This window comes from Panicum virgatum, chromosome 3N (genome assembly GCF_016808335.1).
Source record: "Panicum virgatum strain AP13 chromosome 3N, P.virgatum_v5, whole genome shotgun sequence".
NCBI lineage: Eukaryota > Viridiplantae > Streptophyta > Magnoliopsida > Poales > Poaceae > Panicum > Panicum virgatum.
In genome coordinates, this window is record NC_053147.1 from 11,171,084 (window position 1) to 11,196,373 (window position 25,290).

Below are 25,290 nucleotides of genomic sequence, written 5' to 3' on the forward strand. Positions count from 1 at the left end.
TTCGTCGAGGTGTTGCATCTGCTCCGGCTTCCGGCGAGGATGCTTCTGGCCGGGGCCGCGCGCACTGCCACTGGACGCGCCGCCTGGACCGGCCATGGTGATGAGAAGCTGCTCGCGCTGGAATTGACGTGGCAGGCATGCAAGGCAGCAATCACCGGCCTTGGCGCGGCACCAGCGAAGAGCATCTTCGGAACGCGTCGCAGCAATCACCGGCCTTGGCACGCGTTGGGCGTCCGGCACGCTGGTGCAGGCCCGTGTGGCAGTCTGCCGGTTCAGAAGGGGGTTTGTGTACGATGGCGTAAACGTGGTTACCAATCTAGGCTCACCACGGTTTCATGTTATATAGGGCCAATGGCCTAGAGATTACAAGAAAAGTTTGTTAGGCTCGGTTTGAGTTGTTGTACAACTTAACAACGAAGAAATCTATCTACTCTTATCTCTAGGTAACAAACTCAACCGAGCATAACTAAACTTGTATTACAAGTATATCTCTATCTCTAAACTTGTATTACAAGTATATCTCTATCTCTAACCGCCCCTCTCAATCTAAACTTGTCTTGCCTTGAAGATTTAGATTGCCTCGAAACTCTTCGAATTTACGAACCGCCAGAGCTTTTGTAAAACCATCCGCTAGCTGATCTTCAGAGGATACTAGCTTAACTTGTAGTTGCTTGCGCACAACTCTCTCTCGAACAAAATGAAAATCAATCTCTATATGCTTGGCTCTTGCATGAAACACTGGATTCGCTGAAAGATAAGTTGCACCCAAATTATCACACCATAGACACGGAGCCTGTTTAGGATGCACACCAAGTTCTGCTAACAAAGACTCTACCCAAATTACTTCAGCTGTAGCGTTTGCCATAGACTTGTATTCAGCTTCAGTACTTGAGCGTGAAACAGTGGGCTGCTTCCTAGCACTCCACGAAATAAGGTTACTTCCAAAGAACACAGCAAAACCTCCAGTAGACCGCCTGTCATCTATGCTGCCTGCCCAATCGGCATCAGAAAAGGCACTGATAAGTGTAGACTGTGATCTTTCTATTTTCAACCCAAAATCAACTGTATACTTAATGTATCTTAGAATTCTTTTAACAGCTGTCCAGTGTACCATAGTTGGAGCATGCAAAAATTGACACACCGTGTTAACAGAAAAGGCCAAGTCCGGTCTTGTAAGGGTCAAGTATTGTAGAGCTCCCACTATACTCCTATAACGCGTACTGTCTTCTGCTCCCAAAGGACTGCCCTCATAGCAAGATAGCTTCTCAGTAGCAGACAAGGGAGTAGAGACTGGTTTACACTTCACCATTCCAACTCGAGCCAAAATATCTCCCGCATATTTCCCTTGCGACAAAAGAATACCATTCTTTTCTTTCTTGACTTCAATACCTAGAAAGTAATGAAGTTCTCCAAGATCTTTTAGGGCAAAATCTTTCTTAAGATCTTTTAACAAGGCCGCAACTGCATCTTGAGAGGAGCTTGTAACAATTATATCATCAACATATATCAACATAAATATCATTACCTCTCCTTTCTTGTATATGAAAAGCGAAGTATCTGACTTGGAAGCTTTGAACCCAAGATCAATAAGCTTTGAGCTTAGTCTAGAGTACCAGGCTCGTGGAGCTTGTTTTAGGCCATAGATAGCTTTGTCAAGTCTACACACGAGGTGAGGTGCATCTACACTCTCAAATCCTGAAGGTTGCCTCATATAGACCTCTTCTTCCAGAACACCATGAAGGAACGCGTTCTGCACATCTAGCTGTCGTAGACACCATCCTTTTGATACTGCAATAGACAACACAAGTCTAACAGTAGCTATTTTAACCACAGGACTAAAGGTGTCCTCATAATCAATACCATATCGTTGTTTAAATCCCTTGGCCACCAAGCGAGCTTTGTACCTATCAATTGATCCATCTGCTTTCTTCTTTACTTTGAAAACCCATTTACAATCAATTAGATTTTTACCTTCTTGCTTTGACACAAGATGCCATGTCTGAATTTTTAAGAGAGCCACATACTCATCCTCCATAGCTTTCCTCCACTTGGGATCGGCAAGGGCTTCTTGTACACTTTCAGGTTCTCCCGTGCTGCAAAAACTTGCATACCTTATGGTGCCATCAGTATAAATCTTAGGCTTGACGATCCCACTTTGTGATCGTGTTCGAGGACGCAAAGCTTCTGGCGCAGGAGATGAAGCAATCAGATCAGCTGAGATAGGCGCAGCAGACGTCCCAGCCGCACCGGATCCATGTGGCGACGTAGAGGATCCCGCGGGCGCAGCTGGACCCGACCGCATGTGAGGTGGCGAGTGGGAACTCGACGGGCCCGATGAGGTTGTCGGCATGAGTACAGGCGCGGCAGTTGCTCCCCTACATGGCGTCAGCAGAGTGGCTCCCGCACCCTGGGAGGCAAGCAGCGGATCAGCGCCGGCCCCTGCGCCCAGGTCCACAGCGGACGGAGCAGGCAGATCATCCTGGGGATTGCTGCTCGGATTTTCTGCGCCGATAGGATCTGGTGTGGCTGAGTTCATCACAAAACCGCCATTCTCCATGCTTGGGACCTGTTGGAAAACTTCCTGCACAACTTCAGCTTCCATAACAGAGTTAGTAGACATTGGATCAGAACAACCTACATCCCCTGTACAAAGAGAATCAGGAAGAAGAAGGATGTCTTTTCGTAGAAGAGCCCCGGCATTTGGATGAAGTTCGGTAAAAGGGAAAACCGACTCATCAAAAACTACATCACGGGATATGTAAACACGACCCGTGGAGGGCTCAAGGCACTTATATCCTTTGTGCACGGAGCTGTAGCCTAGAAACACACATCGTGTGGAACGAAAATTCAGTTTTCTAGGGTTGTAGGGTCTCAAATTGGGCCACACAGCACACCCAAAGACACGTAGATGTGTGTACTCAGGTTTGGACTGAAAGAGACGTTCCATTGGAGTTTGATAATCAATTGTGCGGCTTGGGAGGATATTAATAAGATAGGTGGCAGTAAGAAAGGCTTCATCACAAAATTTTAGGGGCATAGAAGCATTGGCAAGAAGGGCAAGGCCTACTTCAACGATGTGTCGATGTTTCCTTTCAGCCGCTCCATTCTGTTGGTGGGTGTGGGGACAAGAGACTCTATGCGAAACTCCAATCCTTTGGAAAAAGGAGTTAAGTTTTTGATACTCGCCCCCCCAATCTGTTTGTAGAGAAATAATCTTCCTATTAAATTTTCTTTCAACCAAATGTTGGAAATCATGGAACACTTGAAAAACATCGGACTTCTTTTTCAAGAGGTATACCCAAGTATATTTGCTGTAATCATCTATGAAACTCACATAGTATGAGTGACGGCCAACAGATAGGGGAGCAGGCCCCCAAACATCCGAATAAATGAGATCAAGAGGACTATTTGATGTATGATGAGACGAAGTATAAGGTAATTGATGGCTCTTGGCCATTTGACAAGCATCACACACAGACTCTTGACTCTTATCACTAAGGATAGGGAGATTATTGTTTCTAAGAACACGATTAACGATGGGAAAAGCAGGATGACCTAGGCGACTATGCCATCGTGAGGACGACAGCTTATTAACCCCAAAGACTTGCTTCCTTGTATCCTCTTTTGCGCGAGACGAGAGAGGATAAAGACCACCATGGCATCTACCCTGAAGGAGAACTTGTTTCGTTTCCTGATCCTTAATAAGAAAGAAATTAGGATGAAATTCAAGGAAGACATTATTATCAGTGGTTAATCGATGAACGGAAACAAGACTTTTATCAGCACTAGGCACATGAAGAATGTTATCAAGATGCAAATCTCTAACAGGGGTATGTAAGGTTGTGCTGCCAATGTTTCGGATCTGCATACCTGCACCATTGGCGATGTGGACTTGATCTTGGCCCTTGTAGCGATCACGAACTGACAGCTTCTCCAGCTCCCCTGTGATGTTGTCAGTGGCACCACTGTCAACATACCAATTTGTGTCGACCCCATAGCTTGTAGTGGCTGCTCCGGCTGTCTTGATGGGGTGCTCCTCCTCATCTTCATCATATCTGTACCAGCAGATCGACGCTTCATGGCCATACTTTTTACAGATCTGGCACTGAGGTTTGGCATTGGGTTTTTGTCCTCCTGACTTGGAGGATCCACCACCGGAGCTGCGTTGTGGTCCATCACGACCACGTCCTCGTCCTCGGTTTCCTCCACGGCGGCCATGACCACCGCGCCCACGGTTGGCAGTATTTGCTGAGGACGAGAACTGGCCTCCTCCTCCTTGGCTTCCCTGATACATCTCCAATCGTGCATCATAGGCGAGCATCTCGCCATAAAGATCATCTAGCGAGATGAGGCTAACTCTCCCGAGAACAGAAGATACAAATGGATTGTATTCATAATCTAAGCCATTAAGAATCTGAGTGACCACCTCCTCATCATCAATGATCTTACCCGCTGCAGCGAGATCATCCTTGATGGACATCATCTTGGTGAAGTAGGTCGTAGTGGACATGGTTCCTTTCTTGAGACCGGCGAATTGCATGCGCAGATGCGCAACTCGTGCCCTAGATTGCGCTGCAAACATCTTCTCGAGCGCGCTCCACAGCTCGGCCGAGGACTCCAGACTAGCAACTTGTGCCAGGACATCCTTGGCAACTGAGTTGATCAGATAGCCTAATAGCTGCTGATCTTTTGCCAGCCACTTGTCGTACTCCTCGTTGGGGACGATCATCTTCTTCTTCTCGGCGTTCTCCACCGCGATGGTCTTGGGCGGCGCCGGGGTTTTTCCTTCGAGGATACCCAGGAGTTGGGCTCCTCGGATGGCTGGCAGAACTTGCGCCTTCCACAGGCGAAAGTTGTCTCTGGTGAGTTTCTCAGAGACGGGAGAGCCAAGGCTTGGCGCTCCATAGGGGGATGACGACGCCATGAATAAATCTAGGATGAAAGGTAGATGTGTTTGGAAGAAGTAGCTCTGATTACCATGTACGATGGCGTAAACGTGGTTACCAATCTAGGCTCACCACGGTTTCATGTTATATAGGGCCAATGGCCTAGAGATTACAAGAAAAGTTTGTTAGGCTCGGTTTGAGTTGTTGTACAACTTAACAACGAAGAAATCTATCTACTCTTATCTCTAGGTAACAAACTCAACCGAGCATAACTAAACTTGTATTACAAGTATATCTCTATCTCTAAACTTGTATTACAAGTATATCTCTATCTCTAACAGTTTGAAATTGAATGTTCGATTGGTCCCGGAGTAACTCTAGTAGGTAGGGAGAGCAAATGGACTTTTATATCAAGATTTAGAGTCTGTTTGGGAGCACTCCACTCTACTAACTCCACTCCACCAACTCCACTTCACTCTACCACTTGCAGTCCGTTCGGTTTATGAGAGCTCACTCCACAAACTTTAGAGGCCTAATTCTCTCTACCTCACCGGCCCAATAAGCTAGCAGCGGCCCAGTTTAGCCCATCCAAACTTGTCTCATTTCCATGCGGACCCCACTTGTAAGTTATCTTCTACCTCCCTCTCCACCCGCAACAAAACACCCATGCTGTTCCAGAGCATGTCACTGCTCGAGCAGTGGCGCACCCAGAACCCGTTAATCATCGCCCCCAAGCAATGCTATAGCCACCGAGAAGGCAAAAGCTAGTAGATAAAAACTTTTTGAGGAATGGAAAGACCGAGACCGGAGGCCGCCAAGAGCTCCTGCTGATGGACGGAGTCTGCGAGCCGCCGCGGTGCAGGCCGCGAGACGCAGAGGCGGCGAGTCCCGGCGCGGAGCCCGTCGAACTGCGCAGGCCGACCGCCACCTTCCTGGCCGCATGCCCCATGCCGGCGCCCTTGAGCCTGCGCACAGTGCCGGAGGAGGATGCTTCGCTGGTTGGAGTTGGCGAAGACGACAATCCAATTTGGGGGTTTTCCGTATGGCCGATTTGGGATGCAATTGAGGCGATTTTGGGGCTTAGCCGGGCCAGTGGAGGCACCATGACGTCCAGCGGACGGCGGCCATGGTGGTGCTCGGGGGCAAGGGAAACGGGTGGAGACCGAGGGCGGCGGGGACTGAGGACCGGGCAGTGCTGCAGGCGCGTCGATGGGATGATTGACCGCGTGTGTTGACCGAGAACAGAACACAAGATTGAAATGTTTTTTTTAACCAGTGACAGTGGTGGTGGGTAATTTTATCCAACTCAACCGGTTCCAAAAATTAGTGAAGCGCCTCTTGAGAAGCTCCAAAAAAAGGTGGAGTGGAGCCAATTTTTAGTGGAGTGGAGTGGAGCTAGTCGAAGTGTTTGGATATTTTTTCATGGAGTAGAGCTAAATTTGGTGGAGCAGAGCTCTTCCAAACACCCCCTTAGGACATCAAAAATCCATCTCCAGTAGAGGGAGCAAATGAGCTACCATTTCGGTAGGATTTCTAAATTTCTCTCCCACCCTCTAATTTGGTGGCTCTCTATTTAGACTGCCAACTGTGAGCCCCACCATTTTTTCCCATTTTTTCCCAAGTGCCCGATCCCGATCGAGCAGCCGGCGACCGGTGACCTCCGGTTCCTCTGACGCCACAGCGCCGGCCGCGCTCCGCCTCCTCGCCACCCCCGCCCCGGCCCCGCGACTCCGTCGCCGACACCAAATCCGCGCTCTGGCCAATCTCCCAGCCCCCTACCGCCTCCGCACCCTCCGCTGCCGCCGCCGTCGCCAACTCATCACCTCCGGCTCCGCCAGAGACCTCCCCCATAACGGCTCCCTCCGACTCGCTCGTGCAGGCGCCGTCCTCCTCCCTGCCTCCCACGCACACGCATTCCGCTACTCCAGCGCCCGCGCCCGCCGCCGGCAAGGATGCTGAAGGCCGAAAGGACAAGGACGACGACGGTGACCACAAGTCCGCCCCCGCGCCCGCCCCGGCGGCCCAGGAGATTAAGGCCTCCAGCACCGCCCATCAGGGCGATGGCGCTGATGATGGCGAGGTTCACGAGGAGATGAACGGCGGCAAGAAGGCCGGCATGGTAGCCCTAGCCGCTGCGCGGCCCTGCCAGCCGAGGCGCCACCCTGCTCGGCCTCCTCCCCGGATCTGATGTCCTGCGCTCCAGCTTCAGTATCCATGCCAGGCAATGTGGGGTGGGGAGGGAGCGCGCGGGGCAGGCGAGGCTGCGCCCGCGATGAAAACGCCGAAGGAACGGGACGGATCGGGGGCGGCGGTGCTGAAGAACGTGCCGAAAGCCGGGAGTGGGATTCGCGTCGCGCCGCGGGGAATGGGAGGAGGCGGGGAAGAATCTTGCGACGGAGCCCACCCGACCGGTTTTATCGCTGGCCGAATCGAGCAGCTTCGAGGGGCAGGGCTGTGCTGGTGCCGCGTCAGGGAGGCCAAGGATGGACGCCATGGATGCCATCTCCTGCGTCGGCATGGCGCCGCAGGGTGCGCTGCTGTCCCGCTCCTTCGCCGACGCCGCCATCGCACGCGCGCTCCACTTCTCCCTCTCCGACGCGCCCGAGCCATCCGCGGCAGCCTCCACGACAGCGGCACTGCCCGCAGTGGCGGTGCTGATGCACGGCTTCGGGGCCCATCCGCCGACGGGCGATGCGGTGCCATTGCCTTCGTCGCCCGCGCGGTGCCGGCTGTGGCTGGCGTCGCCCTCAGCCATCGAAGCGCGCGCCCACCACGTACATCAGCACCGACGCCGCCACGTTCCGCATCATGGTGCAGCGCCTCACTGGCGCCGACGAAACCGACCTGCTGCTGAGATTAAGCAGAAAAGGAACATGCCAGCAGCAGCAGCAGCAGGACAGTGCCGGCGCCGGCCTCAGCCTGGGCCTCCACCTGCCGCAGCTCGGCATCGAGCAATTCCTTCAGGGGGGCCCGCGGCGCACGCCGCCCCCGCCGCGTACACGACGGCGCCCCCACCCGCCCCGGCGGAGCAGCATCCGCTGTTCCCGACGCTGGACTCGTGGAAAGTCATGTACGGGAAGAACGAGGTGGTCTGAGCTCTGGCTGGCCATTCAAAACGTCGTGTGATCACCGTAGCCCGTTCAAGCCGAGCTTGCAGCTGCAGCATGGATAATCAGTCGACGATCCCTTCTTCCTGATGGTCGCAGAGAAGCAGCACATCACATATTTACAATTACAATCGTGGTGACCGAGATCTTTCCTTCCCCCCTCGGATCCACGCCAGGATCATCAGGGCACAGTGAGAACTTGCCGGCAGCGCGACCACCCAAGGAAGAGCCGGAGCCGGCGTCCTTGGCCTCGGAGAAGAGCTAGGACATGGACATGATGGGAGCAAGAGCGAGAGCGCCGAGGAGAGGAGACGCAGACCTTGGGGTCAAGGGTGGCAATGAGGTCGGAGATGACAGGTGGAACTCGGTTGTCAGATTAAAAAATGGAATCCTGTTTACTCAGTCCTGCTTGAGTAGAGACTCATGTTTAGATGAGCAAAATTTAGAAGCAGATTTTTAAATAGATATTTCCTCACCCAAATTTAACAGCTCTACTGGAGTTGCTCTCACTTCCCTCCGCACAACCTAGAAGGCATTAATATTTTTGGATTCTTTTGTTCAAAAAGGTATCAAGCCTGGCTTGGTGCTACTACCTATATGCCTTTAGTGAAATTTCTAAACCTCATGTTGTGAACCGATCATCAAAATCACTCGAAATGGCTAAATGGGGCCTGTTAGAGCTGTTGGATCGTCTAGGAGTAGATCGGCGCGATTTCAATCCTGTATAACATACCTTGTCCACGACTCCAGCGCGACTTCGTTCGTCGATGTACATGCGTCGTGGTGGCGATGCCGGTGTAGCCGTGGGCTCGCCGGTTGGACGACATGATCGCAGAGGCATGGCGGGGTTTCGAAGAGGCGGCGATGTCGCAGTGCAGTGGCCGGCGCTGGTGGAAACTTCCCGTCGCGGTCAGCGCCTCCCTCTCGATCGAACTAGGGTTAGGATGTCGCAGTACATGTTTCTTTCTTACTTAGCATGAGGCTCACAATATTTTGTAAAATTGCAAAACATTCTATAACTCCATTCCAGTGATCTATTGCTAGACTGGACTTCTACCAAAATGTCCCGGATACTAGCGCTATGTCAGGGTAAATTATTTGAGCACTAATTTTGCTTCCAACAGCTGAAGGACATGGAACCTTTTTCTTTTGATCGATCATATAACGGTTCCTGGAATTCTGAAAATTCCAAAACTATTACCCTTGACAATAGGACAAGCGTAGGCTTATTCACAAGCATACTATATATCTTTAGAACTCTTTTCCAAGTATGCTCTCTGCGATAATCCTGATACCCTCTTTTCTTTATCCCGGTGAATTTCCTTTCAAAGATCGAATGACTCTTCACCAAGATTATTCTTATCAAAACTAGAGGTCATAATAACCTTCTTTAAACTTTGCGGGAAAAGGAATTTCCCAATTTTGAACTTTGCATATTTGCAATTTGTCATCTTGAGCTTTACTTAAAACCCAAAACTTTCTTTGTTCTCATCAAACTTTAGATATCACTATTCTGTGATCTAATTTCATCAGATGGTATTCCGATGTTCTTTTCTTTTCACAACAAAAAAAAACATTTTGTCATGTCATGTATAGACTTTCTTGTGCAAATCTCCGTCGGGAGATATTGCTCCAACATCCATCTGATGCAATCCTCAAAATAGTATGACCAATGTCATTTTATGATTCTAAAAGAATCCTTTCATGAGACTCCATAAAAATGTCTCATTATAACTTTTTTTTGCATAAATCTTTTGGCCACAAGTCGTGCTTACCGACTTTCCATGTTCCCTCTGGAGTCACATTTAACTTTGTAGACCCATTATTGCCTACTGTCTTGGCTCCGTTAGGAACTTATTCTACGTTCCAAAAACAAATTTGAACCTTCTAGGTCACATGACATCTTCCATGGCTTCTTGCCACTTTAATAAAAGAGACACCTCAATTTCTGTCATTCATACAATGTCAAAACATATGTTGAGACAATTGTAGTGCTTGAATTATAGGAGTGAATATACCATACCACTTCTCTTCAAGCCTTACTTCTCGACATACTTTACTCCCCCGGATTATCCCATCTATTACAAAGATGGAATAGACACCTCAAGCTTTTGTTTGGGTTTGTTCTTCACAAGCCTCATAGGGTGCTTTAAGCACCACTTTTTCTTTCAGTTGCTTTGAGGCTCAACTTTCTTTTGTTCTATTTGGAGCTGAAAAACTCCAAGAATTAACTTTGAGGGTATGATTGGGTATCATCATTATGACCGTTGTACTCCCTTTTCGGTCATCTTCACTTTAATAGATCATCCTTGCTTTGAGGAATTAACTTTGAGGGGAAATTCTTTTAAATTTTAATCTTTCTTGTCTTTCTAATCTTTCTCCCCCTCGAAATATGACATAAACTTTGCTGCCATAATTTCAAAACTATTTCTAACACTTGCGAACGGGGAGTCTTTAACTACTTGGTTTATTTACATGATCAAGTCATGCATAACAACGGGAGTACCTTTTTCCTCGTTCCATTTCAAGAGCTCATCAGAGTTCTTCTTACTGTTACGCTTTCAAAGAACTCAACAGAGTTCTTCATATTGCTATACTTTTGCAAGTCATACTTGCTAAAACTTTCTTTTGTCCTTCGACTCTTTTCAAGTCGCTATCCAAAACATGCCACTATAGTAGTGCATGAGAATTGCTGGGATAATTTAAAAGCTCCCCCAGACTTCTTCACTTTTATGTTATACTCAAGTAGCACATGAGTTATCACAACTTTTCTTGTCATACAGGATATAAGTGACACAAGTGCCAAAAACTTTTCCGACATGCGGTATAAAACTTCAAAGGCATTTGCAACGCATATTTAATTCAACGTTGGTCAAATTGAACGTGCGTCAAACTCATTTCTACCATTGTCTTTACTGTTGAAGGACAAGGTAAAAACATAATATAGTGATAAAACTTTGATCACAATGACTAAAACATGCATATATACTTTTTTTCCAATTAAATCTTCCCGTTGGTTCGAATTTAATCAGAAAATTTGACAAATTACAATGGCAAAATGGTGCCAAAACAACCTTTCTTTGACTTACAACAGCGGAAGCTTTTCTTAACCTTAAACTTACAGGCTCCTTTTTCCCACAGGGAAAAACTCATCTGAGTTTATCTTTCTTTATTGCAGTGGAGAACTTTTCTTTCTCTCATAAGCTTTTCTTTGTTTTTTTTCTATTCTCTGAAAAAATGATCACTATGATGCAAAAATGTCAGTGAATTAACATTGAACTTAAAATCACAATGAAATTATAATATTGTTATCATCAACATTGGTTAGAAAATAACAATACCATAATTAACTCTAAACCAAATATCTTTCTACTCCTCTATTTAAATTTTCTCGTTGGTTCCAATTTAAATAGAGGCTGAAACTTTTACTTTGCAGCGGAAACATTAGCATATAACCTTATTTCTTTTCAGAAGCATTTCTTTTACTCATTTATTTTCTCAGAAATTTATCCTGTTGGTTCAAAATTTCATAGAGGTAAAAGCGTCATATTCGTCTATTCTCTAAAACAATTCTCCCGTTGGTTCGAATTGAATAGAGATAAACAAACTATCAATGCATTCTTCTAAAAATAAAACTTGAACTTTGTCACTGTGCATAGTCGAACTTTGGCCCAGCAAAGGAAAAATGACCCGCAGCCTGTTTTACTGTGAAAATGCCCAAACTTGCATTAACTCGGCTCGGCCCAGTAGCGCCCGCACGCTTGGCTCAGCAGCCAGCTGCTCGGCCTGCTTGCACCTGCTCGGTTTGGCCTGCTCATGCGCAGTCGATCCGGTCCAGCAGCGAACGTGGCTCGGGCCTGGCTCCGCTCGCCCGCCTGGGCCACCGGCCCAGTAGCAGCGCATCACGCACGCAGCCCAGCACCGCCTGCCCTCCTCCGCCTGGGCTCATTCCGGCCCGAGAGCCGCTTAGTCGCCGCTGGCCGTCGGATCAAATCCGACAGTCGTCCACCGTTTTCGGAGCAACAAAAATGGGGAGGCCGGCGCTTCTCCCTTGAACCCTAATGTCATTCATCTCCTCCCCTTCCTTCTGAGCACCAAGCGGCAGCACCGCCGGCGCCTCTCGCCGGCCCCCGGTCCTTGCTCGGAGGGGGTCCGGTCGACGGCCCGCGACCCTTCTTGTTCTTTTCTTCTGTGCTACCTCGGGTGGCCGCTGCCACCATCTCTGTTGGTCGTGGTGTGGAGGAAGAGTAGGAGGGTGTCGTGGTATGGCAAACCACAGCCGGGTGGTGGAATGCACCCGCCTAAGCCCAGAGGGTGAGTACTCGGGGGTTAGCTAGCGACTAGTTCGATCTCGCTCAAGAACACGATGAACACAGCAGGTTTAAAGTGGTTTGGGCCGCCGGAGCGTAATACCCTACGTCCACTGTGTACTGTATTGCTCGAGAACACGATGAACACAGCAGATTTAACGTTTTGTTCATATATTATGGCATCGCAGGTAAAGGAGATCTCTCTCCTGGATTTCCTTGCCTGCTCCTGGAATCCCCCGTTCAGCATGTCCAGGCGCTGTCTTGTCGAAACGGCGCCAGGCGTAGCTAGCGGCGTCGCCTGCCACGTAGCTGAACGGGCCGTGCAGCTTGCGGCGTAGGCGGCATGATGGAAAAGTGTCGTGCCGTCGTATCCAATTAATGCGGCAAACGGGCTCTGCGCGGGTGCGGCGCAGGCGGCTGCACTGTGTACCTCGGTAATACGCGGTCTACAGTGAGGACTGACAAAGTCTGCCCTGCGAGCCGTGGCGACAGAGCATGCCTGAACCACCCATATTAAATGTTGTGGGTGGGCGAGTCTTCCAGAGGAAGACTCGCGCCTGCGCCCGCGCCTGCGGGACACGTGGTGGCTCCGGACCCCCGCCCCCAGCGGTATGTTAGTTCTACGCGCGTGGGAGGTCTGGACGGGCGCGAGGAGGTCCCGGACCCCTATGGGGGGTCCGAGATCTCGGTGGTTGGCTCGGAGCTTCCCTTCCTCAGGGACACGTGGCGTCTCCGGACCCGTCCCAGAGCGGGGAGCGGGTCCGGGGCCGTTGACCCGATGAGGTAAGAGCCTGACCTGTGGGCCCCGGTTGCTCCGCCTTTTAACGCATAGTTACGGATGATTACGCGGGTCCTGCCTTGCTGCAGTAGAAGTGTGTATCCCTGCTACAGGGTACGAACCCGCAGGTGGGGCCACTACTGTGATTTGGCCCTGCATAACTTGAAGCCTCTTACTGCAGGGGTCTTGACTGGCTTTGACCATCCATCGGGTTGTTTGCTGCTTCATCACATCACAACGGCTTACTGACTTGTGGCCCCCACGCACAGTGGTTCACATAGTCACGCGCGCGACGCTCGGCATTGTTGCAGACGGAGTAAATGGGATATTTACTACCGGCGTAGTTCCCGAAAAGCTTGGTCATGCCAGTGCTTAATATGCGCACGTCAGCTCAGCTTCCGCCTCGCTTCGCGCACGGGCGACGGTTCAGATCCCGCCATTTCACACCTTTGTTTGCTACCCGCTCTCCCTGACAGGCGGGCCTGGGCCCCCTTGTCATGGTCCGGGCAGTTAACACCAGGTGCGGGCGTCGCTTGGGTTCCAGCGACGGTTCCGGGGCGCACCGGTTGGGTCAGGCTTCATAAAGGGGCGAACCGCATACCGCGGTTACTTTCCTGCATTCGCCTTCTTCCTTCCAACCTTTGCGCCCCTTTGCCTTCGAGCTTCCTCGGCCCTTGCTTCCCTGCATAGATTGCTCCCCACCTCTGTAGCGAGATGGCATCCCTTGCTCATCCCCGCTGTTTCCAGACCAAGGAGGAGCTGAGCACGGTGCGCCGCCTGCTTGGGTGGAGTGCACAGGAGACTGCTTGGGGGGTTCAAGCAGGCTCGGTACCCCTCGGTAACCTGCGCGCCTGGGAATTTGTGATGTTCATCTTGCACATCTCCACCGGCTTGGGGCTACCGATCTACTCCTTCTTGCTACTGCTGGAAGACTTCGGCCTCCAGCTTCAGCACCTCACGCCGCACTCCATCCTCTTGACGGCCATCTTCGTGCACCTGTGTGAGATGTTCGTGGGGGTGCGGCCCTGCGTCCTCCTCTTCCGCCACTTCTTCCAGTTGGTGAAGTCCGGGAAGAGCAAAGACGAAGTGGGGGCGTACTATTTCCAAATGAGGAGTGACCTGCGGTCGCCGTACATTCCCGGGCTCAACGGTGGGAAGTGGGAGGAGTGGCGCAGGGAGTGGGTCATCGCCACCACCGAAGCCAACGAGCGCCTGGTCATGCCGACCGAGGGACCCGCCTCCGACCGTGTATCCTAGAGGGCCAAGCCGTCCCTACCGCCGGATTTTGATTCTGTGCTAGGCAAGATCCGGTCGCTGGCGGAGAGCGGCCTCACCTCGCTGCACGTGCTCGGGGACTTCCTGAAGCGCCGAATCGCCCCCCTGAAGCAGCGGCCGCATCCTGCTTGGAGCTTCACCGGCACCAATGACTGCAGTAGGACCCACTGCGGAGAGGGGAGCGACCTGACCCAGGAAGCCCTGGAGGTCCTAGTACGGGCGGTGACGGGGGAAGTCTTTATCCCGGAGCACCTGATCCTTCCCCAGGGTGTCATCCCTCTCTGCGAGGACTCGCGCCTGAGGACCGCGGTGCTCGCCACCCTGCCGACTCTCGATGATGGTGGGCTGGCCGCACGCCAGACCGGAGGCGACCCGGACCATGGGATCTGGATCCCTGGTGCATCCGGGGAACAAGTCGTGCTGAGCGTTCGCAGTGCACAGGAGGAGCTGGAGGTGGTCTTTGGCAGGCAGGTACTGCAGGGTCCCCCGGAGGAGGAAACAGCTCCCCTCCCCCGGGTGCTGGTCCAGGTCCGGCAGTCGATAGTGGAGGCAACCTCTTCCGCCGAGGCAGCGTTCCGGCGGGAGTGGGCTGCTCTGGAGAGCAAACGCCAGCGCCTCTCCGACGGGCACACCCGCCTGGAGGTGCACATGAAGGCTGAAGCCTCCCATGCTGCGGAAGCTCGGTCCAAACTCAAGGCCGACCAAGAGGCCTACCGAGCCAATCTTCGGAAGGTGTTCGACCGAGAGTTCGCAGTAGCGAGCCGGGAAATAGCCCTGGTGCAGCGGGAGGAGACTTTTGCCTAGGAGGTGGCCAGCTTCGTGGCTCAGCGGTCCGAACTTGAGACTCGCCTCGCAGCCCAGCGGTCCGAGCTTGAGACTCGCAGCCAAGGTCTCGAGGTCCGGAAGCAGTAGCTCGACAATCTCTCTGCCACTCTGTAAGGATGGCACGAGCAGCTGCAGGAGAGGGCCAGCAAGCTGGCTGTTGCCGAGTTGGAGCTGGAGGGGAATAGGAAGTCCCTCGATAGGCGGGAATCCCACGCCGCCAACATGGAGAAGCAGCTTGAGCGCCAGCGCGACTCCCTCAAGAAGCTGAAGGAGTGGGCGAAGAAGAGGAAGGCTGAGCTCGAGGAGAGATCCCGCGAGGTGGAGACGCCCAAGGCGGCACTGGACACCCGAGTGCAGGAGGCGGTCCAAGAGGCGGTCCAGAAACTGCAGGAGGACCAGCGCATGGGGGCCCAGCAAATCGCCGACTGGGCGAGCGAAGCGAGCTTAGTGCTGGTGCCACTTGGAACGAGCCCAATCCAAGTGGCGGAGCCGCCGGCTTCAATTACTGACGCCCTCCTAGTGTTGAACTCCGCTTCGGATAGGCTCCGGTGTCTGGAGCCGGTCCTTGCTGGCCAGCTTGAAGCCGAGGGCCGCGAGCTGATCCGGATAATGGCGGAGCACATCCTGACCTGCCTTTAGAGCCACGACTCGGCCTTATCGCTAGCCCCCGTGGTCGATAGTCCTGTAGCGGAGACGGAGGCCGCCGCTCGGAACAGCGTGTGGGAGGTCGTCGACTTCGTGGCCGCCTACTTCAAGCGGGAACCTGCAGACTCCTGAGCTGCACATTGTATCCCTTTTTTGCGTTATGTAACAAACATTGTACCAGTTGAAACTTTAAATAAAGGAAAATTTTCAACTTAGCTATTTGTCAATTGTTGGTTTGCGGTATGCAGTACCCCGGCACCCTGGCCCCCTGGCGGATAGGTTCAGTTGTTTGGACCTATTTGCCACTCGAGCCGTAGAAGACACTCCGGACCCCCGTATACGGTTGGGCAAGCGTCCTTGGGCATAGGTGTAGCATAGTTTGCAAGCCGAGCAAGCGTCTTATTCCCTGTGTAGCAGAAAGAACTACAGAGAGGAGAATCAACTCGCTTATATGGTAGTAATGATACTGCAACTTAGCTGTTTGACGCATGCAGAATCGATCTGTGATGTCTAGCACAAAGCGAATGCTCCGGGCCCCCTGGGAGACATACTCAGTTGTTTTCAATCTGTCTACCACCGAGACTGGACCTTGATCTGCATGAAACCTTTAAAGTGGATTCCAGGATCCCCTGGTAGGTAGGCTCAATGGTTTGAGGCTAGGTACCACCAGTTAAGGCTTAATCTGTGTACCAGTTCAAAGTTACAGCTTAGTAGCAGGCCCGCGGGACCTATTCTGGACCGGCCCCCAGGCTAGTACGAGGTCCGGAGCTCCAGATGCACAGGTCTAGGCAGTTCAGTGCTTGTTACAGAGTGGTGGAGTGTGTAGGATTAGGGTGCGGAACCAGGCTAAGGTGCTACACAGGGCTCCGGACCACTCCGTGAAACAACACGACTTTTTCGGACCAGGCTCCGATGCTCCAGACCCTTCTTAGCAGTGGGTGAGGTCATTTTATCGTACTCGATCCTTTGAGATATGGAGCTGGACATGCCGTGTAGGACTTAGGAAGCCAACTCTTGAGCTAGAACGAGGTCCGGGCCCCTAATTACCCGGCTCCAGGTACTAGAGCACTCGTTATACGGTGGTGGAGTGTGTAGGCTTTGGGTACGGAACCGGCTAAGCGGCTACACAGGACTCCGGACCACCTCAGGAAACAAGTACCCCCTCTCCAGAGCAGGTCCCTAGGGGTCCGGACCCCTCTCCCAGCAGCAAGAGGTTCCAGACCTGTACGGGAGTCCAGCAACTCAATACAGATCTTAGCTGTAGCGACCAGGGTGGAAGTCCGCGCGGGGGTTAGAAAAGTAAAATCTCGAGAATCGAAATGTGAAATTAAATTTTGACACAAAGACATAACTGGGAGAAAATCATTCCGTTGCAACTTGATATACATGGCTTGCGCGATGGATGCCAGAGGCCGGGTTTACGAGGACGGACCTCTACCACTCTGGGCCACGCGTTAATGCTAGCCGACGGTGCGATGGATGCCAGAGGTCGGGTTTACGAGGGCGGACCCCAACCGCTCTGGGCCGCACGCCGATTCTATCTTATTACAAAGGAAAAATTCATTTCCCTGCTCTGCCTAAGTGTAAAACTTACGCAGATGCTCTATGTTCCATGGGTTGGGCAGCGGCACTCCATCTTCTGTGGCAAGGCGAACGCATCCGGGCCGGCATACTTCTGTAACCTTGAAGGGCCCCTCCCAGCTGGGGGAGAGTATGTGGAGCCCTGCTCGGTTCAGGATCCACCTCAGGACGAGGTCGCCAGCCCGGAGCCCCCTACTGTGCACGAACCATTGATGATAGCGCCTGAGCGCCTGGTTGTAGCGTGCATTTCGGATTGCAGCTCGCCACCTTCGTTCGTCAACGAAGTCCACATCGTCGCGCCGCAGTTGTTCCTGCATGGATTCGTCAAAGGCCTGGACCCGTGGTGAGCCCGGTGAATTTCTGGGGGAAGGCATGCTTCAGCCCCATAGACCAGGAAGAATGGTGTCTCCCCGGTGGCTCGGTTGGGTGTGGTCCGGTTGCCCCATAGTACGCACGAAAGCTCGTCAACCCATTTGGCACCATGCTTCTTCAAGCAGTTGTAGGTGAGGGTCTTGAGTCCCCTGAGGATCTCTGCATTCGCTCTCTCAACCTGTCCATTGCTGCGGGGATGTGCCATGGACTCAAAGCATAGCTGGATGCCGATGTCCTCGCAGTACTCTTGGAAGAGTATGCTTTTGAATTGGGTCCCGTTGTCTGTGATGATGCGGTTTGGGACGCCAAATCTGCAACAATGGACTTGAGGAATGCGACTGCTGATTTCTTAGTGATATTCACCGCAAGGGTAACCTCCGGCCACTTTGTGAACTTGTCGATGGCCCTAGGATATCCACACCCCACACGGCAAATGGCCATGAGGGCGGAATCATTTGTAGAGCTTGAGCCGGTGTGTGTATTTGCTTTGCATGAAACTGGCATGCTTTGCAGGATTTTACCAGCTCAGCCGCATCCTAGAGTGCTGTCGGCCAGTAGAAGCCATGCCGAAAGGCCTTGCCAACAAACGTGCGAGATGAGGAATGACTTCCACATTCGCCTCCATGGATCTCCGCGAGCAACTCACAGCCCTCTTCCTGGGAAATGCACCGCATGAGGATACCATTAGCGCCATGGTGGTAGAGATCCCCTTCTACCACCGCGTAGCATTTAGCCAATCGTACTATGCGCTCAGCGGACACATCGTCATCAGGAAGGATATTGTCTTTCAGGTAGTCCCGGATCCCGGAGATCCATGCATCGGGAGCTCCCTGAGCAGGTGGGAGTGGCTCCACGAGGTCTCCAGGATCCTCAACAGAGCTCACAACCCAGGGCGGGCACCATAGGTGGAATGCCTGATCGATAAGTGGAAGAGGATAGGGGTCTCTAGGACATGCCTTGTTGAGGCTGGTGTAGTCGATGCACATCTGAAGCTTCCCGTTGTCCTTTGGGACGACGACCGGATTGGCCAACCACTCGGGGTGGTGGACCTCCTCGATGAAGCCAGCGTGTAGGAGCTTGCGGACTTCTTCACGGATGAAGTTCTGCCATTCCACGGACTGCTTCCGAGGCTTTTGGCGCACCGGCGTGGTGTCGGGGTAGATCCTCATATTGTGCTCGATCACTTCCCTGGGGATCCCGGGCATCTGTGACGGTTCCCAGGCGAACACGTCCACATTTATCCGGAGGAAAGCGATGAGCACGTCTTCCTATTTCTCCTCTATGTTCCCCGCGATGCGGGTGGTTCTGGAGGAGTCCGCTCCGATCTGCACCATCTTCACGGGAACATCATCCGGATCAGACGGTTGAACCTTAGGTGCCTTTGCAAACGCCCTGGGTTGCGAGGTGGATGGGTCCTCCTCGGTACATGCAGCCTCTGTCGCTAGAGGATGCAGTCTCTCAACTGCAGTGACGGCAGCGGTGCGGTCACCCCGCACGGTGAGGACACCGGCAGGGGAAGGCATCTTCAAGATCAAATACCCATAATGGGCAATGGCCATGAAGTGGTAGAGAGCCGGCCGGCCAATGATGGTGTTGAACGGGAGGTTCACCTCCGCAACATCGAACTGAATGCTCTCTGTGTGGAAGTTCTCCTCGGTCCCGAACGTGACCGGCAGTGTGATGCTCCCTAGAGGGAACACCGGATGTGGGCCCACTCCGGAGAATGGGCAAGAGGGAGACAGCTTGGACTCCGGGATCTGCAGCTGCTTGAATGCTGCATAGCTGATGACGTTGAGGCCGGCCCTACCATCAATCAGCACATGGTAGATCCTGACGTTGGATATGACAGGGGCGGTGACTAGAGGTGTAACACCCTAATTTTTAAATTTCAGTATTTATTAATAAATTAATTGGCTTTATTTAATTTTCTAAGGTTTATTGTGTTTAGTTGGCATTTAATCTAATTTTTGTTCCTTAATTGATTAAAATTTATCATAGGTTTAAATTTTTGTTGCATTCATGCTGGTGCATAATTTTACTTGAGTGTGGTTTGAATTCAAATTCAAATTTGAATTCAAACTTTGTTTGAATTAGAACTAGAAAGAGAAAAAAATAGAAATAGAAAACCCAAACCCCACTCTAACCCGGCCCAAGAACCCACCAGCCCAAGACCCAGCCTCTCTCCCTAGTCCGGCCCAAACCCACACTTCCCCGGCCCGGTTCGCTCGGCCCAGGCGAACCCCGCGCGGCCCAGCTCTCCACCCGGCCCAGCTGAGCCCCGCAACGGCCCGCGTCACCCGCACGCCACGCGCGCCTCCCGCCCCGTCAGCCTGCCAGCCAGGGCCCGCTCGTCAGGCCCCTCCCACGCCGGCTCGCCCGCGTCCCTGCCGGTCCCACCCGCCAGCGGCCCCCCGCTCGGGCCGCGCTCGCCCCGCCGCTGACAAGCGACCCCACCTCGTCAGCTCTATCTTCCCCGTCTCCTTCGCGCGCGGCAACGGAAACCGCCGCGATCCCCGGCGAGCCCCGCGCCCGAATCCCGCACGCCGAGACCGGCCCTCCCTTCTTAAACCGCCCTGGCCCTCCCCAGCGCCCCATCTTCCCACACAGCCGCCACCCCTACGCCCCAGCGCCAACCCCGCGACCTCCGCCCGACGCAGAGCACCGCGCCGCCGCGGCCACGTCGCCTTGCCGCGCCACCACCCCTGCCAAGCTCTCCCAGAACTCCGCCCCGAGTCCAGGCTTCGCCTCTAGCCCTCTAACCTCGACCACACCCTTTACGGCGCCGGAATTTCCACCGAGAGCCGCCGCCGGTGAGAAGCTCCGCCCGGTCGATTCCGCACCGCCAGTCTTCCTCCGGTCTCACTGACCCCTCCCCTGGTTTCGCAGCACAACCCTGAAGCTGCCCGTGGCGATCCAGGAGTCCCGAGGACCCCTACGGCGCCACCTCCCCGAGCCCCCGCCCGCGCGCCGCCGCTCGTCACCGACGCCGTCGACTCTGCACGCCTTCATAGCTCGATTCGAGCCTAGGTGAGCACCACACCGACCTTCTTACCCTTTTTGCACCCTTGGTTTGGCACAAACACGGCTTGAACGCACGCGCCGGTGAAGCCTCGCCCTGCCAACCCGCCGCCGGAGCTGCTAGCACCGCTCTGGGCTTTCCCGAGCCCAGCCTGGTGCCCAGGCGTGTTCGTCGTGCCGTGCTCAACACCCAGACCCTCGCACGGGTCAATTTGAGCCCGGGAGCACACGAAACGCCGAACTCCGGCGAGCCCAGCACTGCACCGCCACGGGATTCGTCGCCGGCGGTGACACGCCGCCGCCCCCACGCGCCCAACCACCCTGGGCCGCCCGATCCCAGAAACACGGCCCAGATTAGATCGGAGCCGCAGTAGATCTCGGCCGCCGGATCCAGATCCAAGCGCCCAGATCCAAGCTTACCGTTTCGCTGTGGCAATTTTGCTAAAGAACCCTCGGCCTTTTACTGATTCAACCCGCAGTCCATCTCTGGTGAGAAGTATTTCCAAGTATGCCCTTCCTTTTAGCGCTTAGCCCCCTGACCTCCCTAATATTAGTACCCGCAGTCCAGTTAGGTCTTTTTGCACGCTAGCCCTTAGATTTAATGGTTATTTACGTTTCAGTCCCTGGTTTTAGCAGAAAAGCCATGAAACTTCAGTTTTCTTACAAATAAGCCCCTGAACCTTGTTTTAGGCCTAGTTTATGCGTTTTAGCTCCGTTTTTAGCGTTCTTTATATCCACGCGATCGTTGTAACGCGTAGAACAGTATTAGACTAGTTTAGGGTGCTGTTTTTATGTATTGATGTACTGTTTCTTAGTTTTTGTTAATGTTTGCTTGTATGCTTATTTCCGTGCATTGTTTTGGCCATGTGTTCGTGAGTAGACGCTGATCCAGTTGAGGAGCCCCAGTACCAGTACCCAGAGCAGCCGTCTTCGGATCACTTTGAGCAGCAGCCAGAGCAGTACGAGGAAGGCAAGTATAACATGAACAACCTATCATCTTTAAATACAATTTCATACTGCATTTTAATACTGTATGCCTTTAAGGATTTCCTAGCCAGTTTATATCCTTTACATATACCTTTGGGTTGCATTTTGGTTAGATGTGCTAGGTTGCTGCGCTATAACACACTCTGGTCCTTTTAATTTAAATTGATTAATGTTTTACTTGAACTTAATTCTGAGAGTGGCACTCTGTGTGGCTTGAGTGGCTCACTTCTCGTTAAAAGATGTTTTTTTTTAGAAACATGGTTTAGGGGGCCAGCAAGGTGCTTACTGCCTGGTTGGCCACTCTCCATAAGGACCGGTTCATAGAGCGACAACCTGGGACAACAGCGCTACCACAAGACTGGAATGGGACGGTCTTGGCTTACTAATTAGGCCATGTTGGTTCGGGAGTAACTTACCGACGGGGCATGGGGGGTGGTGAGCTTCAATGGTGGCCAGGCTACGAGGCTGGTCTGTGTGTCTTGTACCCCCTCGAGGTGGTTACCATCGTTGCGGAGCCTGATTCCTTAGCGGTTACACCTTACCAACGTGTCCTTTGTAACGGCCTCGTAGTGAGTCGCTAGTCATCTCACCTAAGGAAGTGTGATGAACAACTGGCGTAGCTCACGACTTGTGGGTAAAGATGTGCAACCTCTGCAGAGTGTAAAACTGGTATACTAGCCGTGCTCACGGTTATGAGCGGCCCAGATCCTCCTTTTGATTAGTGAAGTTATCTCTTTCCGACGAGGGAGGTGCTTCTCGGGGTTTACCTTGGTGGCTTGGTTTTGGTTTGGTTCCCAGTAGTAGTATGATTAAACTTGATTAATTACTATGTAACTGGGTTAATGGTAATTCATCAACTAGTAGTAAATAGCTTAAATAAAATCTTGCCAACACTTAAAAGCTAATGCAGTTGAGTCAGCCAACCTTAGAGCCTCATAGTTTGTGTTATACTTGTTGAGTACAAGTTGTGTACTCACCCTTGCCTCTTCTCTACTTTTTCCTCTTGGCTACGCTACTGTTGCTCAGTTCCTGCCGACGCGAGGGAGTTCGCTCAGCGCTTCCAGGACTACGAGGACTTCTAGGTGCTTCGTCTCCCAGTCGACGTCCCTGTGGCGCCCTGCTTCAGCTTCGGAGAGTTTTATTCGTATTTTGTACTTCGCTTCCGCTGTATCAGACATTTATGTCATTATTGTAATAAATAACATTCGTATTCGCTTTATTATGTCTTTTTACGTGATATGTGCTATGATATACTGTTCATTCTGTTGTATATACGTGTGACTTGATCCTGGCACGTATATGATTGCTCGGTTTATGTTCTTTTATAAACCGGGTGTTACAGAGTGGTATCAGAGCCATATCGACTGTAGGACGAAGCCTAGATAGAACTGGTCGAGTTTTAGGACTTCTTCTCACCAATCCTTGCCTGCTGAAACTATTTTACTATTATACCCCTTGACTTCTTTGACTTTTTACCCTTCTTACCTTGATTTCTCTCTCTGAAGAATAGTTTTCGTAGATTTTGGCCTGAATCAGTCATCTGACCACCATGAGTTAGCTAGGTGACCTTTTTATAATAATACGATAGCACGTTCTGCGACGCGTTGTGTTAGTCGAGTCTTTTGTTAAACTCGGCTAGGTTGTGAAAATTGTCTGCTTGTTATTATGCTACATGCTTGATTTGGATTTTTGACTGATTGCATAGCTTAGTAGTTTAAATTTGTATAAAGAAAATCACTCAGATGTTAAAGTTAACTAATTAATAAAATGAGTTAGATCGTTGGGGGTAAAACAGTCAACTCTATCCTGTCTACTTTATCATGGCTGAGTCTTTTTCCGCAAAGAGTTATCATATCCATCTGAGTTTATTCCTGCAATATCCTTACCCGTGAAATCTTTTGTTCAAATCAGATGGTGAACACCAGGAGCACCGGTTCCGGTTCTGGCCAGCAGCAGGGTCAGAACAACCAGGGTACTGGGATCCCGATGCCTCCACCCTTGACTCCGGAGCAGTACTTCCAGCTCCAGATGCAGATGATGGCTACCCTGAACAACACTGTTCAGGCTCTTCAGCACGCTCACACTCAGCCTCCGCCTCCTCCACCGCCGCAGCCTCGCGACAGGCGTGCTGAGTTCCTGAGGGGTCACCCGCCGACGTTCTCTCACACGTCCGACCCTCTTCAGGCTGACGACTGGCTCCGTGCAGTGGAGCGTCAGCTGGACATTGCCCAGTGCGATGACCGTGAGCGTGTCTTGTACGCAGCAGGACAGCTGCGAGGGGCAGCTTTGGACTGGTGGGAGTCCCACCCAGTTCACGACCGCGAGGCTCTCACTTGGCCCCAGTTCAGGGAGCGTTTCCGCAGCCACAACGTCCCCGCGGGCGTTATGAAGATGAAGCAGAAGGAGTTCCTTGCACTGAAGCAGGTAATCCTAAGTATAATCATTCAGCGTTTTCTTTTGAGCTAATGCCCTTGTTCTATCCTTATGAATCTTGAGTTAATCTTCCGATATCTATCTGTCTTTGTCGATTCAGGGGACTATGTCGGTCACGGAGTATCGTGATCGCTTTCTTCAGCTGGCACGCTACGCCCCTGCCGAGGTTGCGGATGACCGCAAGAAGCAGGAGCACTTCATGGAGGGTCTTGAGGACTACCTCCAGTACGCGCTGCTCAACCTCCGCTTCGACGACTTCAACCATCTGGTTGACAGTGCGCTCAACACTGAGCGTAAGCACCTGGAGATGGAGGACAAGAAGAGGAAGGTTGTCCCCGTTGCTTCCGGCAGCAACACTCGTCCTCGACTCCAGCAGCCCCAGCAGTACCAGCAGCAGTACCGGCCTCCTCAGCAGTACCAGCAGAGGCCACCGCAGCAGTACCCGCCTCGACAGCAGCAGGCAGGTCAGGGCCCGAGGTTACCGGCACCTCCGGCTCGTACTGCTCTACCAGCTCCACCGGCACCGTAGGCTCCACGTCCGGCAGCTCCTACCGGACAGCAGGCTCCAGCACCTCCTCGCGTCTGCTATCACTGCGGCCAGCCGGGGCACTACGCCAACACTTGCCCCCGGAAGGCGCAGGCGGGACAGCAGGGGCGCCCAGCTCAGCCCAGGGCGCCAGCACAGGGCAGGGTGAACCACGTGACGGCCGAGTCAGCGGCCGAGGCTCCCAACGTGGTTATTGGTACGTTCATGGTTAATTCCTATCCAGCTTCAGTGCTTTTCGATACTGGTGCTACTCATTCTTTCATCACCAAGTCATTTGTTGAGGAGCATAGTTTCTTTACCACTGCATTAAAGAACTGTCTGCTAGTTTCTTCACCGGGAGGGGAGTTGAGATCCCATATTGTTTGCCCCCGAGTCAGTGTAGCCATAAGGGGGGCAAAGTTCAGTGCTGATCTGAGGGTGCTGGACACCAAGGGTATCGATGTGATTCTGGGAATGGATACTCTTGCCAAGTGGGGAGTCAGAATTGATTGTGCTCATCGAGCAGTTCACCTGACAGCATCTGATG

The 25,290-nt window shown here is 52.3% G+C and overlaps 1 protein-coding gene, 1 non-coding gene and 1 pseudogene across 2 annotated transcripts; 2 read left to right on the forward strand and 1 right to left on the reverse strand.

The window, feature by feature from the left end:
* Positions 1-4,305: 4,305 nt before the first annotated feature.
* Positions 4,306-4,444, reverse strand: LOC120668259. Its single transcript, XR_005672355.1, has one exon. It is a non-coding gene; the product is annotated as a small nucleolar RNA Z247 (small nucleolar RNA).
* A 1,389-nt stretch (positions 4,445-5,833) lies between these two features.
* Positions 5,834-7,074, forward strand: LOC120667537 (vegetative cell wall protein gp1-like). Its single transcript, XM_039947595.1, has 2 exons — positions 5,834-5,926; positions 6,568-7,074. The coding sequence occupies exons 1-2, from the start codon at positions 5,834-5,836 to the stop codon at positions 7,072-7,074; spliced, it is 600 nt and encodes a 199-aa protein (XP_039803529.1).
* LOC120667538 lies at positions 7,027-8,058 on the forward strand (annotated as a pseudogene).
* The last annotated feature ends 17,232 nt before the right edge of the window (positions 8,059-25,290 follow it).